The sequence below is a fragment of the Cnephaeus nilssonii genome (assembly GCF_951640355.1).
Source record: "Cnephaeus nilssonii genome assembly, chromosome: 7".
NCBI lineage: Eukaryota > Metazoa > Chordata > Mammalia > Chiroptera > Vespertilionidae > Cnephaeus > Cnephaeus nilssonii.
Window position 1 is genome coordinate 59,085,403 of NC_137078.1, and position 18,516 is coordinate 59,103,918.

The 18,516-nt window shown below is 42.7% G+C and overlaps 1 protein-coding gene across 3 annotated transcripts in view; it reads right to left on the reverse strand.

The window, feature by feature from the left end:
• The window catches only part of PGM1 (phosphoglucomutase 1), a 55,709-nt gene that overhangs the window by 19,656 nt on the left and 17,537 nt on the right, over positions 1-18,516 (reverse strand). For 2 of the 3 annotated variants that reach the window (XR_013813829.1, XM_079778104.1), the window contains exons 2-7: positions 10,285-10,447; positions 9,781-9,927; positions 8,220-8,345; positions 4,847-5,037; positions 3,179-3,333; positions 380-495 (exon numbers count right to left, since the gene is read on the reverse strand). Coding sequence is in view for 2 of the 3 variants with exons in the window: in XM_079778104.1 (XP_079634230.1) it covers positions 380-495; positions 3,179-3,333; positions 4,847-5,037; positions 8,220-8,345; positions 9,781-9,927; positions 10,285-10,447 (898 nt within the window). In the remaining variant the exon portion in view is untranslated. Of the gene's footprint in view, positions 1-379; positions 496-3,178; positions 3,334-4,846; positions 5,038-8,219; positions 8,346-9,780; positions 9,928-10,284; positions 10,448-15,779; positions 16,095-18,516 lie in introns of those variants that run through there. The other variant, XM_079778105.1, reaches the window with a different exon arrangement.

Below are 18,516 nucleotides of genomic sequence, written 5' to 3' on the forward strand. Positions count from 1 at the left end.
AAACTGACTCGCGCTACCATATTTCTTCCTAGAAATGAAAACATTTATAAAGGTTTCCTTGACCACTGAGGGAAGAAAAATATGTTTATCACTCTGTTAAGTCCCCACAGACTCAATGACCAGGCTGCCGAGGCGGCCCCCAAGCTTCCTGTCTCGGTAGATGTGATCCTCCTGAAATTAAAATTGGCCCTCCTTGGCTGAACGTGCTTGCCGCTTTTCGAATGTGTACACTTCACCAGGGTTGTTATAAATAAGTTGCATCCTGATTTAGGACACATCGGCTACCGTTGCTATTTCAGCGCGGCCCTCGCAGTCTAAGCTTTCGCTGCAGGTCGTGCTGACAGGAAAAGAAAGGGGTAGCGCGGGGCTGCGTACTTACCAGTCCCGAAGCTCTCCTCCCCACAAAGGGACAGTTTGCCGGCATCCATCAAATTCCCAAAAAACTTCCAGCCGGTGGGGGTCTCATACAAAGCGATCTTTGTAGCATTAGCCACCCTTCAAAGGCATGAAATCAGAGTTACATCACAGCAGGACTGTTAGCATAGCCATGTGAGGGAGGGAAAATAGCAACCATTATTGTAATCAAGGGTCCCATTTAGCACTGCTCAGAGGTAGACACAATTCTAGGATTGGTGGAAAATCGTCAGAGAAAACTTGTGCACAATGGGCTATTCTATGTGGACGCGGAGGAGGGGGTAGAAGAGGAAGAAGAAAGAATTAGTTCAGCTCACTGACTTTAATATCTTAGAAGAAGCAACAGGAGCAAAATGTGAAAGCTTGTTTTGGGAGCTATTTAACCGCACGTGTTTTGGAGACAGTCAACATCTATAACTATTCTATAAAGAACAAAAGAATGGTGTTTTGATCTACTTATAATGACAAAATAATAGAATATGGGGTCTAGGAGGTCAGTATTTTACAGAGAAGGAAAGAGGGCGCAGAATGTTGTGTGATCAGCCCAAGGTCACACAGCCAGGATGCCCAGGGCCTGCTATTCAGCTGCCAGTCGAATGTTCCTTTCATTTCAACAGAAGGCCCCGCAAAGACAGTGCCCAGCAGGCTCTCCCATTTGCACCAGCTTCATCCACACTGACCCATGGTCCCCTGCCCCCTCCAACACATCTTTTACTTCTCCCTATACTTCTTTAGATTATTTAAAACTTTCTTTAAATGACTTCTTTTTAGATGCCTTGCCCTTTGAACAGGAAGTTACCACATTTCATTCACTGTTTTAGTGAGTTTTGCTTTCCAGAACGCGTGCCTGATACTAACAAAACAGTGTCGAGTTTCGATTCTAACATTTGAGGAAAATGATAAGATTTTGAAAACTGTGAAATACAATGAACTTTTAACTGGGTAATGAGGTGTTTCCATTGTGATTCTATGTATGGATTATCAATTTTTCCAAAAGTTGGAATTAAACTGTTCCTGGATGATGCAGAAAGTATTTCAGGACCTGAGAGGTCTAATGTACAGTGATGTGGCCACACACCAGCTCACGACTTTAGGTGGAGGATGCAAGGCAGAAGCCCTGGGTTCTGATCCAAGCTCTTATTTAGCTGTGGGGTCCTAGACAAGACAGCTAGCTTCTTTTTTGGTTTCTTCTTCTTAAAAATAAGGATTGCAATGCCCTAGCTTGTTTGGCTCAGTGGAGAGTATTGGCCCTGCAGACTGAAGAGGCCCGGGTTCGATTAAGCTCAAGGGCATGTACTTAGGTTGCAGGCTCAGTCCCTGGCTCTGGTCGGGGCTCGTGCAGGAGGCTACCAATCGATGTGTCTCTTTCACATCGATGTTTCTCTCTCTGTGTCTCTCCCACTCCCTTCCACTCTCTCTAAAAATCAATGGAAAAATATCCTCGGGTGAGGATTAACAAGAAAAAGTAAAGATTGCTGTGAGGATCAATTGAGATGGTGAATGTCAAAACCATAAACCATTATATGAATATTAATCATTATTCTATTGTTAGCTGACGTCAGCACTATTCTGTAACACACATACACACAAAACCCACAATAGAAAACTGCTACATGGCCCAGTGGTTAAGAGCAAAGATTCTGGGTTTAAATCCTGACTTAGCCTTTTACTAGCTGGGTGACCTTGGGCATATGACTTAACTTCTTTGTCCCTCTTGTTTTCCCACTTGTAAAGTGTGTTTATATAGCATTTACCCCATGAGGTTGGTCTGAGAATTAATGACATAACATATCAAGTGCTCAGTGTCTAGGTAATTCTCAATTAATATTAGTTATTATTATAAGAGCCTAGATATATGCGTTCTGCTTTCCTACCTGCTCTGGCCTTTTAGTCATTCAGTTGTTCTTTATTCACTCATTCAGCATTTACTGGGCACCTAACGTTCTAGTTAACATTCTTCCTGGTTGGCCCTCATTTGTTATTTATTACTGATATTTTTCAATAATTTTAGATGTGATCTTATAATCCACCTTAAAGCCTTTATAAATGAGGTTATATATAATAAATAAATAAGCAAATCACAGATATCCACTGTTTATTGTCACTGGGTCCTTTCTCATAAAAACTGAATGTAATTTTTTAAACTATTTGAGCTTTCAGTTTATTTCAATTTTTGATAAGTGAACATTTGCTGTGTTTGTATGTGCATGGGTATCCAATGAGGGAGTGACGAGGAATGCTTCTTTGAAACACTGATCTTACTTCAGTGTTTTTCTTTCCCCGAACTCTGCTCTTTCCCCGAACTCTGCACACTGCTAAAGGAAGTGGCTCTTTAGAATAATGTTTTGGCTACAGTGGGAGGGCCATCCATTCATTTATTCATTAACATTCAATCATTCATTTTCTAAACTGTGTGCGTGCATGTGTGTATATCCCCTATTATCTACGTACGAGGCACACTATGGTCAGGTGGAGTTTAGGATGGTGAATTAGTCAGTCTTTTCTCTGTAGAAGTTTATAGTCCATGAGGACAGCTAGTCAAGTACACAGTCTACCAGAACACAGCGTGGTACATGCTGCGGTGAAAGAAGTGCAGGGTGCTAAGGGATCACAGAGACGGGACATCTCACCCAGAAAAAACTTCACCCATTCCTTCCTAAAATAAGCACTTATTTAGCATCAGATGCCCTGGCTGGAAGGGGAGGAAGAGTGTTCCAAGCACAGAAAAGGGCCTGCTGAGGGCTAAGGGAACGGAGAGACCTACCTGTCCAGGGCCCCGCTGGTGGGCATGCTGCGTGCTAAGCCGCGGACCCCGGTTTGCTGGAAGTATGGAATGCTGAAGATGTTGGCAGCAATGACAGCCACGGAGTCTGAAGGGTTCACAAAGAAGCCGTGCTTGCCCAGAATCATGTTTCGATCCTTTGAGAGAGAAGGGTTTCAAAGGAAGAGCTTTTAGTCAAACTGTGGAAGAAATCAAACTATCCCACATGGTGGGGGCGGGGGAGGGGAATGGAAACTTTGAATTATAAAACCTAAAACTGATACATTTATTCAGTGTGGGTTCTAAACACCGGATTTTGTTTCGAATGGATCTGTACAATACCACTGGGTCAAAGAGCTAAAACTGTTTTCAATGAAAGTGCAAGCCAACTCCTTCTCAACCGAATACCCTGTTCTCCCTCCAGAGGCTGGCTGACTTTAACCTCCCAGACCTTTCCCAAACCCTGGAACCAATCACCTCTCTCCCAGAGGACAGGAGAGATAGAAATAAGAATGGAAATGTTGGCTGTTTATACAGTTTGGTAGGCCTGTCTGGCATCCTTTGAGGAACAAAGCAGATTTCTTCTAGGAAGGGTTTCTAAATCATGGCCCGTCCATTTGGTGCAGAACCAACAAGGCATGCTGCCACCATCCCTGCTTCCTCGGTGCCTGATATGCAGAAAGTTCTAGAACACGGGGAAGAGAAACTCCCATCAAGCACTGCCTCAGAAAGATGCATTGCAAAATAGTGTCTGCTCCAGACCCCTTCAATTTCCCCAAATTTTGATATGGGAAAACTTATATTTCAGGAAAATAACAAATCTAGCTAATGTCAAAGAACAACAAGCAACAATAAAGAATATACAAATTTTCAATGAAGTAGACATGTGTAGTGCCTATTATCTCTGAGATATCAAGAATACAAACCTAAAACACATTTCCTCCTTGTCTGGTATACGTATGTTCACCAATGTAAATAAAAGAGTGGGTATTAAAAATCTTAATTATAGAGAGGGAATAAAAGGTTAATGCTTTCATTATAGTTCCATCATTCAGCTATTGTAAATGGGGATATTATATTTCCAAAATCCTTTCCAGAAATTGAATAAGTAGCTAGCTGCTAGTTGAGAATAGAAACCTATCTTAGGATAGGTATCTAGAACCCAGCCAGCTTATGAATCAGTAGTCATTAGATCATAACAAGGCCCTAAATATCCTGCCACTCTTAGCAAATATAAATGTATGAAATTAAAAATATGGGTTGCCCAGCCTGTGTGGCTCAGTGGTTGAGGGCTGACCTATAAACCAGGAGGTCACGGTTTGATTCCCAGTCCAGGTTGCAGACTCCATCCCCAGGAGGGAGTGTGCAGGAGGCAGTCGGTCAATGATTCTCTTTCATCATTGATGTTTCTATCTCTCTCTCCCTCTCCTTTGCTCTCTCTGAGATCCATAAAAATATATTTTAAAAAAAGAAAATATGTGTTAATTTCAAGGACTCTTATTTCTGTTTAAGAAGATCTTTTAATTATTTAGCCCTGACCCCAGGTGCAATGAAAGATCTTGACTCTCACTCACTAGGCCCACAGGGTCAGGCAGGTGCAGCCCACTTATCCCGCTAGGTAGGATCAGGCCTAGCCTGCATCAGAGTTCACTTAAAGGGACCTATACCCACCCCATCTCCATCAAAGGCAGCCCCAAAGTCATGCTCTCCTGTCTTCATGGTCTCCACCAGGTCAGCGGCGTAGGTGAGGTTGGGGTCAGGGTGGTGGCCTCCGAAGTCCTCCAGAGGAATGCAGTTGACTGCCGAGTTGGCAGGGGCGCCGAGTTCTTCGCAGAGGATCTTCTTTACATACGGCCCCACCACTGTGTCCAGCATGAAATGAAGACTCAGAAAATAACGCTTATGAAAGTCCGTGAGGGTTGGGGGACGAGGTAGAAAATGGCATGCACGACAATGAGAATGTGCAAACTGTATGCAGGAGCTAGCGGATACATAGCCCGGCTGGAGTAGGAGGGTCTACGAAAAGGAGTACTGAGAGATTAGGTCGGAAAGGGTGGGGACAGTTGATGAAGGAAAGAGTGGGGAGAAGGGAAGGAGCTGACCATCATGAAGGCCCTACAACACACCTGTGCCAGACACTTCCTGACCGTTTGCTCACTCAGCCCTTGAAAAGGCCCACAGGGTGGCACAGCTCCGTGTGTAAGAGCATGGACTCTGGGATCGGAGTGCCTAGGTTCAAACCCCAGCTCTGCCAATCCCCAGCTGTATAATTCTGGGAAAGTTATTTAGTCTCTTTGTGCCTTTGTCTCCTCTATCTGCATAATGAGGATAATTGTAGTAGCTATCTAGCAGGGTGAAGTGAGTTAATAAATATGAAACACTGAAAACAGTACTGGTACATGATATAAATGTTTGCACTATGATTATCACCTTCAATTTATAGAAAAGAAAACTGAGGTTCTGATATGAAGCTGTTTGCCCAAACTTACCCAGTAGGAGTGGGAGCTGGGATTCAGAACCCTAATCTTTCTACTCCATCAGTTATCTGGCAAACTGATTAAAAGAGTACAGACAAAGACAGTAACTACAACAATGAACATCAGGAAAAACTAGTCCCGTACTTTATGGTGACACCCAGCGTAACTACCAAGAACATTCATCTCTAAAATACTGAGAACGTGTTTTCCTCAAAGAAGGTACTGACACCAATATACTATGTTGCGGAGATCAGCACAGGATAGAATGTGCATCTCCCATTAGGAGCCACATGTTAAGGAAGCTGCTGACACAACACAGAATGAGATCCAGGCAGCCCGGGGCTGTAAGGGATATAGAAACGGAGGCATTAGAGGAACAACGGAAAGGCCTGGAGAAAGAAGTCTACTTCGTGACCAGCTCCTCTCAGCAAATGCTCCATGATAAGCTCATTCCTGAGCCAACCTAGGCTTTCTCACTCCTCTACTGTGGCATCTTACAAACATAAAACTTCGTGCATTTGCGACAGCCACTGCCTCACTGGGAATGACCATCACTTGAGTTTCCACCACCCTCGATCTGTCTTACATAAAAGCTAAATTGGTTGCCACTTCTTCCAAGAAACCTTGCTTGCCTTGTCAAACTATACCTTCTTCCACACCCCAAAGAGAATACTTGAAATTCTATCTAATCCTCATTTTGTTGGCCTGGTGATGTTAGTTTTTTGTGTTGGTTTTTTTTTTCTTTTTTTAAATATATTTATATTGATTTCAAGGAGGAAGAGAGAGGGAGAGAGAGATAGAAACATCAATGATGAGAGAGAATCATTGACTGGCTGCCTCCTGCACGCCCCACACTGGGGATCAAGCCCACAACCTGGGCATATGCCCTTGAATGGAATCAAACCCAGGACCCTTCAGTCTGCAGGTCGACGCTCTATCCACTGAGCCAAACCAGCTAGGGCCTGGTGATGTTAATTTTTTTACCCATCTCATCACCCCAGGCACTGCAAGCTCTTTGAGTCCAGGCCTACCCACCAAGCATACACATAGTAGGTACTCAATACATGTCTGTCTCATGGTTTGAAAAAACAGAATAGCTTTTGTCTGAATAAAGTACACCCAGCCCAGCTGGAGAGGCTCAGCTGGTTAAGCATTGTCCTGTGCACCAAAAGGTTGTTGCTTCAATTTCCGGTCAGGGCACATGCCTGGGTTACAGGTTTGATCCCCAGTCAGGACCTGTGCTGAAGGCAACCGATCAGTGTTTCTCACATTGATGTTTCTCTCTCTCTCTCTCTCTCTCTCTCTATCTATCTATCTATCTATCTATCTATCTCTATCTCCCTTAATCTCTCTAAGCATGGCCTCGGGTGAGATTTAACAAAAAAGTAGACCCATCCATGGGACTCCAGAGCCAAGTTAGGGCCCAAGGGGAGGAGTTCCAGGATGGGAGATTCAGCCTCCAGGAGAAGGCTTGCTAACCCTGGTTATGCAGTGTTAACAGGAGGCTCTCAACAGCATTGTCAAAAGGGTTCAGCACAGAAGAAAGTCTTTCTCAGCCAGACAAGCAGCTGGATTCCAACACCAAAGAAAATACTGCTACTCAAAGCTTCCAAAATTCTAAATTATTACAAAACAAATGAACAACCTAAATGCTCAGGAATTCCCATATTCCTACACACAAGACAACCTCATGGTTCACTTCATAATGACAGCTGCTGTCTCTACTGACCTGGCCACACACACCCCCAGAGGAAGAAGAGGGAGAGACACACATCCTGTTGTTTCTGAATTTAATCCTGGGCTTGCTCTGCCTGCTTCTAAGAAAAGGAGCATGCGGGGGCAGGCGAGAGGGGCTGTGGGGCTCAGGAGAGTGTTCACCCCATCCAAGGGGGCGTTTTGTCATGTAAATGACAAAACGCCCCCTTGGAAATAGTGGGGTATTTAGAATAGAAAGTAAGGTATCTTCAGAGAGGCAGGAAGAGTCCACAAACGCAGCTGCACATGACACAAACCTGATGCTTAATGTGGAAACGCTGCCCTTCACCTTGCTGGGGGGAATGTCCCTACTGCCTGCTGCATACAGTTAGATTTTTATTTCTAGTTGAAATAAAACCATTTAGTTGAAATGGTTGCAAAATAATTGTTTGAAAAATATCAGAGATGGAAAAATACAAGAACCACATGATTTCACGCCTATGTGGGCTACAAAACAAAAAGCAACAAACAAACGCATAGACGCAGACCGCAGTATGGTGGTTACCAGAGGGGAAAGGCGTGGAGGGTGGATGAAGAGGGTACAGGGGGTCAAATATATGGTGACGGAAGGAGATGAGACTTTAGGTGGTGGATACACAATGCAATAGACAGATGATGTATTATAAGGTTGCATGCCTGAAACTTGGATAATGTGATTAACTAAAGTTACCCCCCAATAAATTTAAATAAAAAATGAGGGGAGAAGAGCCAGAGAGAGTCTTAAGAAAAGGCCTGTTAAGGCATCATGATGCACAGAGCAGAGAGCAGCTTCACATCTGAGAGAAGGGCGTGGCAGAGAAGTGGCCCCGTACCTCCGTGCATGGCATCGATGCGGATCTTCAGTCGGTTTGGGCCAGAAAGCAGTTCTTTCAGGGCACTGAAATCAAAGATGTTTCTCAGCATCGCAGCGTAAGCTTCCACCGAATCCACAATTTCCACTGTGGGAAGAGGCAATATTGAAAGATGGAGGAACCAAGCACATTTAGAAATGTTCTCCTCTGCAATGATTGCGTGGCTGTAAACACGCCATGGCTATGTTAAAAAGCCAATTACCGAGCAGCCCCAGGATGCCAGGCCTGGTACAGGATCCCGTATTCAATACTAACAATGTTCCTGGGAGGTAAATGATAGGGTCCTATTTTGTAGACAAGGAAACGCAAGGTCTGTAAGGTTAAACCACTTGTCCATACAGCTGGGATGGGGCACTCAGGGGATTTTTGACGGAGGTTTGCCTGGCGGTAAACTCAGCTTTTCTGCCACATTGATTCCCAATCCATCTTCATGAGTGTATTTTGGTGTCATAAATAACAGAAAATGTGTTATTTCCTTTCCTTTTTCCAGGCCCATTGCCATCAAGACTTAATGGTAAAAAGCAGGAAAAAGTATTTTTTAATGAATCATTTTCACATGCACCACTAAGGAATAAAATAAATATAAGAACTTAGTATTGCTGGATTTTCAGGGGTCTGAACATTTTCAAGACATTAAGAATTTAGGAAATTCTCTACTGATGTTTTCTAAACTCTAAGCAGGTCTTCAGGATGTGGCAAAGCACCACCTTCTCTTTGTTAGGATGCAGCTGTCCGCTCTCCATGGGTGGGTGCAAACAAAAAATGCAGTCCAGGGGGAAGAACACACGTTAGAGCAAAGTCAGAATGAAAGTCACGTTGCCAACCATCTCACCCTTATTTGATTAATATGAATAATTTCACAAACATTTACTCCATCAATCATTGTAATACCTTGATATTTAACAACAAAATGTTTACTACGACTGCCTACACAGGGAGTTTCCATTTAGCCCCCAAAATGGTGTAGTTTGATTTTACTGAATATTAGGGCAGGGGGAAAAAATCAAAACCCAAGCTTTGGAATCATTCACACCTGGGTTTGAATTCCGGCTTACCACTCACTCCCTGCGTGAGCTGAGCCTGTTACTCAAGCTCTCTCAGCCTTTGTTTCCTCACCTGGAAAAAGTGAATACCGACAGTGCTGCCCTCACAGGGCTACTGCAAGAATAAAGCGGGATAATAAATGGTAAGAGCTTGGCACATAAAAAAAGCTCAATAAAAGTTAGTTATGATTATAATCTTACAAGTCTTCTAGCCAAATTCGTGATATAGATATGGAAGCTGAGGCCTTGAGATTTGGAAATGACTTACCCAGGGTCACACTGCTGAGCACTGGCAGTGCCCAGAGAGCCCAGGTCTCTAGAGTCCCAGACCCAATTCCAGATCTGCTAATTAATGCATGCAAAGCTCAGTGACCACAATCTTTCTGAAGCTGAACACCCATATTATTAAAACCTGGAAAGGCAAATCGCTCAAGTTGGAACTAGGAGTGGGCAGGAGGGGAAGGGGGAGGTAAACATGCCTGTGAAGGGTTTGAACTTGTTTTCCAGGTCAAACTGCTGCTTTCCCAGAACTCCAAGGTCTACTTTCAGGTCAGGGCAAATTGCATATTCTTCGATCGTCTTGCTGATTTGGAAAATCTTATCAGTTACTGCTTCGGGAGCAGGACCTGGAAACCAAATAGTGAACAGTGGGTCGTTTTGTACAGCTCACACGTAAACACACAAAAAAACAAAAACGCGAAACTCATCAATTCCTCTTCACTCGCACATCTGCCATTCATCTCATCATCCAGGCAGCAAAATATCAGGGTTTTCTAAAAGAAAATACCATGTTAATGACCATTGGTGCCTGGCTCCTCACATTCAGGTACAGCAGAATGAGAAGCATTTCTTTTCCACCAAAAGGAAACAAAGAGCCCCCTTACTAAGGACCAGAACCAGAACCCTGGCCTCCCACGGCATTGATTATTGGCTTATCCTACTGAACATAAAACTGACCATCCTCAAAATGACAGCACGCTCACCTCCATTGGAAATATTGAATTTGATTCCAAAATCTCCGTTGGGCCCTCCAGGGTTGTGGCTGGCTGTCAGGATGATCCCACCAAGGGCTTTGATCTTTCTAATGATGCAGGAAACAGCAGGGGTGGAGAGGATTCCATTCTGTCCAATAACCAAGCGGCCAATCTAGGAGAAGCAATCCAGAACACACACTTTCGCATCAGTGAGTCCAGAGCTCCTGCACAGAAACCCCAGTACCACAGGCAGATGAACCAAGAGCTATCCTATTGGACCAGGAAAGGTGTTCTTTATTGAATCTTTACAGTTTGGGTGGTTATTGTTATTTTGAAGTGGAATATTATTGTTGTTGACAAATAATACTATTACTGAAGTAAAATCATTATTGTTGAACAAAGCCATTCCTTCAAATAGTTTTGGGGGGCTGTGCAGTTTTAGTGTATGATCTGTACTGTAAGACTCTGGCAAGAAAACGTAAGAATATGCAAAACAGAGTCTTTCCAGACCAGGTTCATAATTTGGATACACTGAAAGAGTGTGAGGAAACCCACATTTTTATCCAATTCAATCATATTTTCCATCCACATTGGGAAAAGAATATAAGTTCAGCTTAAAAGAAATTCTAATCCAATGAGAAGACTTCTATAAATTAAAATGTTTACAAAAGTAAAAAAGGCAAACTTTATATGAAGTCTATTACAAAATGTATCTCAGAATTTACATTTCCAGTCAAGCTTAGATGTTAACACAATAGCATGCCAGGTACTGTATGAGTCACCTCTGGGCCAAGGCCTGGAATGCTGGGAGTTAGTACTGGGTAAACCAGTCAGAACTACCCACATGAAGGGGCTACAGGTAGTAGTTTTGTTGTGTTAACTCACCTTCCCATTATCTCTCAAAATGGTATCAGCACAGCTCCTAGCTCTTCCTTCACTAACATGATAGTCATTTATATGTCTCAGCATGACCCACATTGGACACACATGGAGAAGACTGACATACTTGGAGAAGATGTGACTGCCACATAAAAAGATTTATAAGTAAGGAGTTTGTGCCCTCCCTCCATTCTTTCTTGTGAGACAAGAAAGGGATGGGAATGCTTTGAAATTTTCCATTTGTTGTTTCCTTTGGGCCCATCAGAGATAAATATGGTCGAAGAAACAACTTGAGAGTAGATGTGTTCTCATGGTGAACATGCCAATGAGATTCCGTTGGAAAGTTTCTCTGTGACTGTTACCTTTGCCATCCTCCCAGAGGTCACCCTCCCATCGGTCACTGCCTTATAATTCCACCTTCCACCACCACCCACCTCCCAGGAAGCAGCTGGTTCAATTTCAGTCACCTCTTGGCTCATATGTCTATCTCCGAACAATTTCTGTTATACTAATATTTTTGTTATATCCTGCCTCCCTCAGGAAGTGGTAACAACCAGGGTAGGGGCTGTAAATAGGCTTCTTTATAAACTAGAGAAACCTGAAGATGGTGTGAAATCAATATTATGATTATCCTGAGCTTCTGAGAGCTTTCTACAGCCCCTGGCACTTCCCATTCATTCTCACAAGGGCTCCTCCCATTGTGTAGATGAAGCAGCTGAGGTCAAAGTTGTCACATTCCTGCCCATTTGCTCATTCTTCCATCCACCTAACAGCAAGAACAACAAGCAAGTATGGGAAGGTGCTATGGTAGACACTGGGATCGATGACATGACAAGGTCACACGGCATCCAGTGGCAATAGCTGGGAAAAGCATTGAAACTTCCTGACTCAATACAGTGGGAATGGAAACATCTCACACGTCCAGCAGTTTCCCAGTGTGGTTCTGATGAGAATAAAAGACTATGGTTGAGGAGTTCCATGATTTCAATAGGCACGGCTTAGAAATGGCAACTTCATCAGCCAGGGTGGCTGGTGGAGTTATCTGGAAATTGTATTTGCACCTGAAGCATACTGACTTTTACTTAGACTTTGTATGCATATGGTGTGGAAGGAGAGACTGGTAAAAAAAAATATTAATCTATGCCACCCAAATCACCCCTTAATTCTACCATTCCTTATGGTGATGTCTGCAGTCAGTGATGGCCCAAGACTGAGGGGACTAAGCCAGGGGGTAATAGTAAAAAGGAAAGTTGAGAGAGAGAAGCCAGGGAAGCCCTTAGTAGTTTCTTTCTCTTGGGCCCAAGAAGAGGTACAGCTGGCCAAAACATCCCCTTCCAAAGCAGACTCTTTCCCATGAATCACCCTCAGGAATATTAACTGTAAAGTTGATGCTGGGAAAATATTACTCTGTTACCGTCCTTCCGTTAAGGAAGTCTGAAGAATTATAACAGCTCCTGACTGTAACCTCCCCTGCTTCTCTCCCAACTGTACCTCTGCTGCTCTAACCTGGCCGAATTGAGCCTACCTCCTCAGGCCCATCTAGTTCTCCTTTCTATAGTCCTGTGTCCCTCCTCAACTCAAAAATCCTCCCTGTACCATTTGATCCAGAAATTACACTTCTAGATATACACACAAAAGAAATACACACAAAAGATATACATAGAGACTCAAACAAATAACTTACACATCCATGTTCATAACAGCATTATACACAACAACCAAAGGTGAGAACAACCCAAACATCCATCAACAGATCAATGGATAAACAATATCCAGTATATACATACAATGGAATGATACTCAGCCTTACAAAGGAATGAAACTCTGATACATGCTACAACAGGGATGAACCTTGAAAACATAAACTAAACCAGAAACAAAAGAACAGATATTGTCTGATTCCACTTATATGAGGTACCTAAAATGGTCAAATTCATAGGCAGAAAGTAGAACAGAGGTCGCCAGGGGCTGGGGGGAAGCGAGCACGGGGAGTGATTGTTTAGTGGGTATACAGTTTTGGATGGAATGATAAAAGAGTTCTGGAAAGGGATAATGATGATGGTGACAGAACACTGAATGTAATCAATACCACTGAAGCATGCACTTAAAAATGGTTAAAATGCAACATTTTGTTATGTATGATTCACCATAAAAAAAATAAAGAAGAAAAGATGCATCTTTCTCTGATTCCTCAATGTCTACCGACTCAGAGGGAACCCCCTCAGCCTGGCACTGAGAGTCCCTCTCCCACCAGCGTTCCCTGCCCTTCTCCTCTCCTGCTACTCCTGTCTGCCTCTCTCATATCACACCACCAATGGGTACCTCACTGTTCCCCAATATTTTATAGTCAGACATGACAGGGAGAAAACTTACATTTTCCTTTTAATTGAAAATAGGGCCTCGTGTCTTCTTATGTTTCACAAAAGACAAGATCCATTTTCTTCGCCCTGCTAGTCATATACACGGGTTCAAGTCTCATTTCTAAACATACCTCTAAGTTCAAAGCTCTGGGGACCATCTGAGATATCAGTATTAGAAACGGGGCACCACCAATATTTTATTTTGTACATTACAATTTCCTATAACTGCATACAGCTTTATGCAAACAAAAACAAAGAGAAACTAACAAAGGCAAATTATATTCCATAATCCTTAAATGCACCAGATAAGTGTACTAAAGATGGAAAAAAAAAAAAAGAATGATCTCCATTTAGCTCGCTAGGCTGAAAAGTCCTCCCAAGAACTGGCTCATGAATGGAGTGGGTATTGACAAAGGCAAGGAAGGAACATTGACTTCTACCCAACTCTGTGGTAGAAGATTATCTCTCCTTTAGATTTCCTCCCTAGAGTTCTGCCCACAATCAAAGGGATGCTAAAATAGTCGGAATTTAGGATATGTTAGACAAAGAAGAAATCACACTGTATAGGATTTTAGAAGCTTTACCAGATTAAAGGGCTGTATTGGCCCACTAAATGTGTTAAGTAATCCATTTGGGTAGCAGGACTGCTCTAAAGGCAACGCTATTTTGAATAAAGAATGCCCTTGCAAAGACATGAAAATATTGCTTGCGCTGGCTGCCACGCCATAGGCAGTTACCATATTTAGTCAATGATTAGCACTTAAATGTATAATTGAGCAAACCTTCAGATTGTAAAACTGAGAAAGTCTCTAGAGTCTGCCTGAATTACACATTCCTACCACCTCTTCCACATCCTTCAGCTCCACACAAAAATGAAATGAAGCCAAATACATCACAGCAAAGGGGACAGTGTACCAGATGCACTCAACAGCCCAGATATATGCGGAGAAATAATGTTCCATTCATTCTCTCTCAAAAGATTAAAAGCATCTTAATACCATTCCCTTTGCAGCTCTCCTCAAAGGTGAAATTTATAGCATGTCACATTTTATCTTAAAAATGTGTATGTGTCATAATAATTTCATATGTGAGTGCTTTATCAGCAATTTTTACATGAAAGGCATTCAGATTCTGAAACTAGGTAGAAAGGAAACGTTGCATTAGAAGCAATAGGATTTACCAACATTTAAAATTTTAATTTGGTAGTATTTTTGTTGTTGTTTAATTTGGCTTTTGCAATCACACCTGCTTGGCATATCATTAAAATAGACAGAAAATGAATGCCCAACACATTTGATGGCAATGCTAAATTATGATCCCAGTAACAGAATCGCTTCCAGAGAGCAAGTAGAAAAGATTTTATAAATTTATAAGTACTAAAAGACTTTGTTCTCCAAATTATTGCTAAGTATAACCTAAAACACTAAAAATATATTTTTTTTGTCTCACAGAGGGATTTGCAGAGCAAAGACAGTGATGTGCTGCTGCCCACCTTCCTATAAATCAGTGGGCTGTGCAAACTGTTAGATTATCAAGATCAGTGCTTTTGGGCACAAGATTCCTTCTGATTTGGTTAATTCAGCCAACAAGGTTTTTTCCCAATGCGAAGCGTTAGCAGAGCCTCCTTATAGTAAAGTCTCACAGGAGTTATTATCTCTACTCTGCTGCACAAATTCACCGCACACAGGGCTTCTTTGTGTCCAAGGTCATGATGAGCAGGTTCCCCTGTAACAGGTCCTCTTGGAAGACTCACACCTAACATTTTCCAATCCCCTCCTCGTATTTCTGCATGACTACCAGGATTCATCAACAACAGCATGCCCTGGCTTTTGTTTTCCTGTTTGACAAGTGACTGAACTTCAACAAGGAAGCCATTGAGAGAAAACAAAATCCTCCTCTCTCCACTACTCATTAGAGCCTTCTTAGAAAGGACAGAGTGCCCTCAAAACTAGTTAGAATGTACACAGGAGAGCTTACGGCTGGGGGTGCGCTTTAAATGTCTAATAAGCAACAGGTACTTGTTCAAGCAATAGGTACAGAGCACAGCACACAAAAAGTTGAACTTACGTCCCTATGTCGCAATGTGGCATGTAATTTCAGCAGCATTTTCACAGCAGTCTATCTCTGAAGTCACAATGAAACCTGACTGGATGTTAGTAGAACTGAGGTGCATACCCCAAACAAATCCTTGTACTTTTGTATATTTCTGCACAATTAAGAGGTTATGTGGAGAACCAGAAACGCAACAACACATGGTATACCAACCCCATTGGCGGCCGCCATCTGCACTATTGTTTCTACTGCCGACTTATTAAAATACCGCCCATCTCCACCAACCACCAGTGAGGATCCCTGGCGATCTTTTAGGTCTACAGAAAAGAATATGCTCTGGATAAAATTTTCCAGGTAGCCTGGCTTTGCCTCGAAACAATAGGTTTTCTTCCGTAATCCACTAGTTCCCGGTTTCTGGTCATGGTAGGGAGTTGTAGCAAAAGTCAACAGAGGGAGAGGACCTTCTTCCATTTTCCTGTATTTCCCAAAAATCCATTCATCAAAATCACTCATCTTTCATTTCCACCACTTGGCTCAGCGCGGGGATCCAGAAAGCAGTGAAGAGCTCCCCAAATAGTCCCGTACAAACTGACACTGCAACAGTGTCCTCTGAGTAACTAAAATAGCGGCCCTGTCTGGACAATGGCTTCAGGGAGGAAGCTGGCTTGATCCCTTGTTGTGGCCGCCCCTTGTGAACGAGTTCAGGGCCACCACCCACCCACACCCACACACAAAGCAATCTTCAAAGTTGTTTTGGTGAGGACACTTCTGCCCACACAACCAAGCCAAATACCCTTCTATTATTTTTGCCTCGTATCCCGTTCGGGTGGAGATAGCTCCGAAGGGTGCTGCGTGCAGCAGACTTCAGTTGCAAACACCAGATGGCTGCCAGACTCCACTCTCCGAGCCCAGGCAGAGACAGCCAGTGCAGACCCAGGAAGCAGGTTGTGAATAAGACACCCTGGTGTGGCTCCCGCTGCTCCTGACACCCCTTAAACCAGAGCCTCTCTGGGCAGTCATCACCGAGAAGGCCATCTGAAGCTAAAGTTGTCCCATGCCATCTAGCAAGTTAAAGGTCAATCTTAAAATGGAAGTGAGGAATCAGTGACCTCTAGACTTCTTACATCACTGTCACTTTGATACCCAAGTGATTTTTTACTTCCTACATGCAATTCCAGGTAAAAGGGGGGGGGGGGGGGGAATCATTTAACGGAACACATTTATTCACTGATCACAAAGGATTTAATGAAACAGTATTCAGTTCTAGAAGAACAGACACCTACAAATATGCCGTGAATAACTGACAGCTTGGTCGTTTCCTTGAAAAGTGGGAATGAAGATGCACCAAACCCTTGAAAACGTAAGCAGAGGAGAAGGGGGGAAGTATGTGTTTTGAGTGTACAAGGTTTGGTCAAGTTATTATTTAGAAAAATACTATAAACATAAGATTAAATTTTGAGTTTTAATATTCACAGTTTCAAATAGTCTTGACTTTTAAGAAAACATTTTTAGTGAAACAGTTTAAGTCCTTTGCATTTGAAGAACCTAAAATGTTTTGAAACATACTGTCTGAATAAATTTGAATTCCAACCCCATCTGACCCCTGAGATTGTATTAATAATCTACTTAAATGCATGCATGTGTGTTCTTTATCTGGTTCAGCAGAAGTTGTTAATTAAGCTCCACTGTCAAGGTTTTGGCGGACTTGTTAAGGATACTTAAAAAGTAAACCAGGACTAGTTATACCACATGTTTGAAGAATTTGACATGCACTGAGGAGTCAAAGTTTTCAAGAGAAAATGTGAATAACCTGTTGACAAACAAAATCTGAGTATTTCCCAGATTTTCAGCAGGGTCCGAAAGCGAGCTACTACTGAGAGCAGCAGGCTGCCCTCTCTGAGTCACAAATGCCCGTGTCCTGGGTCTGCTCTGAGCAGGACCAGCAAAACCAACAGCCCCATGAGCAGAAAGCAGCTACCGGCAAGGGAGCCTGTTTTCCTTCCAATGACACATGGGGCTGGTCCATGTGCAGGGAAGACCTTGAGACATAGCATTTAAACAAGTCACAAGACACAGCTCTCCAGTTGAAGACCAGTTGGCCAAAAGACAATGACTTTTTATAGCTTATTTTTGCTTATGATAGTGTTTAAAACTAAAATTCTTTAGAAGTTAATTTACAAAGTAAGCTTGCTTTATTAACAGTTTACACACCCACTGTTTTTCAACTTACTACAATGCATTTTTTTATTCATATTTTTTAAGTTCGGTGCCCAGTTTCCTCTGGTTTTAGAAAGGCTTGCAAATTAAGCCAGCATATGGGTCTTGACATATTTAATAATAGATGCAGAGTCATGAAATATCAACCCAATAATCTTTTCATTGGGAATAACAGAACAACCAGCCACATAATTGGTAGTTTTCTGAATGAGGTCTTGAAATCCCAGGGTAGGGCCAGGGATACTCGGTCACAAGGGTGCCCCCCTGCCCACACACTCCAGCATGCTCTCTGCTGGTGGTCTGCCACCATCCCCGTGACGCTCTTGCCGAAGTTAGAACTCAAAGAATCACGTTTTGTTGGGTTTTTCCTCCACATATTTACTTATTTCATTTATAGCTTGTGGTTAATTGATTCCATAAAATGAGAAATTATGAAGAATCAAGGCGTAAGTATACAAATTCAAAATAGATATTCAACACAAAAAAATATATACACATAAGAGCGGGTTCATTTGCAGCATGAGATCCAACAGCAGATCTTGTTTCAAAGGATGGCGAACGCTTGCTTTGCTTCCTTGAAGACCATGTCCACATCGGATACTAGGACACCTCCGTTTATTGGTGTGTGTTCACGTGCACCAAAACTTGTTTCTAAAAATATTTTTTCACATTGTAACTGTTGTTTCTAGAATTAAGCCTACTCTTGGGCCTCGTGCCAGTTTCTAACGATCTG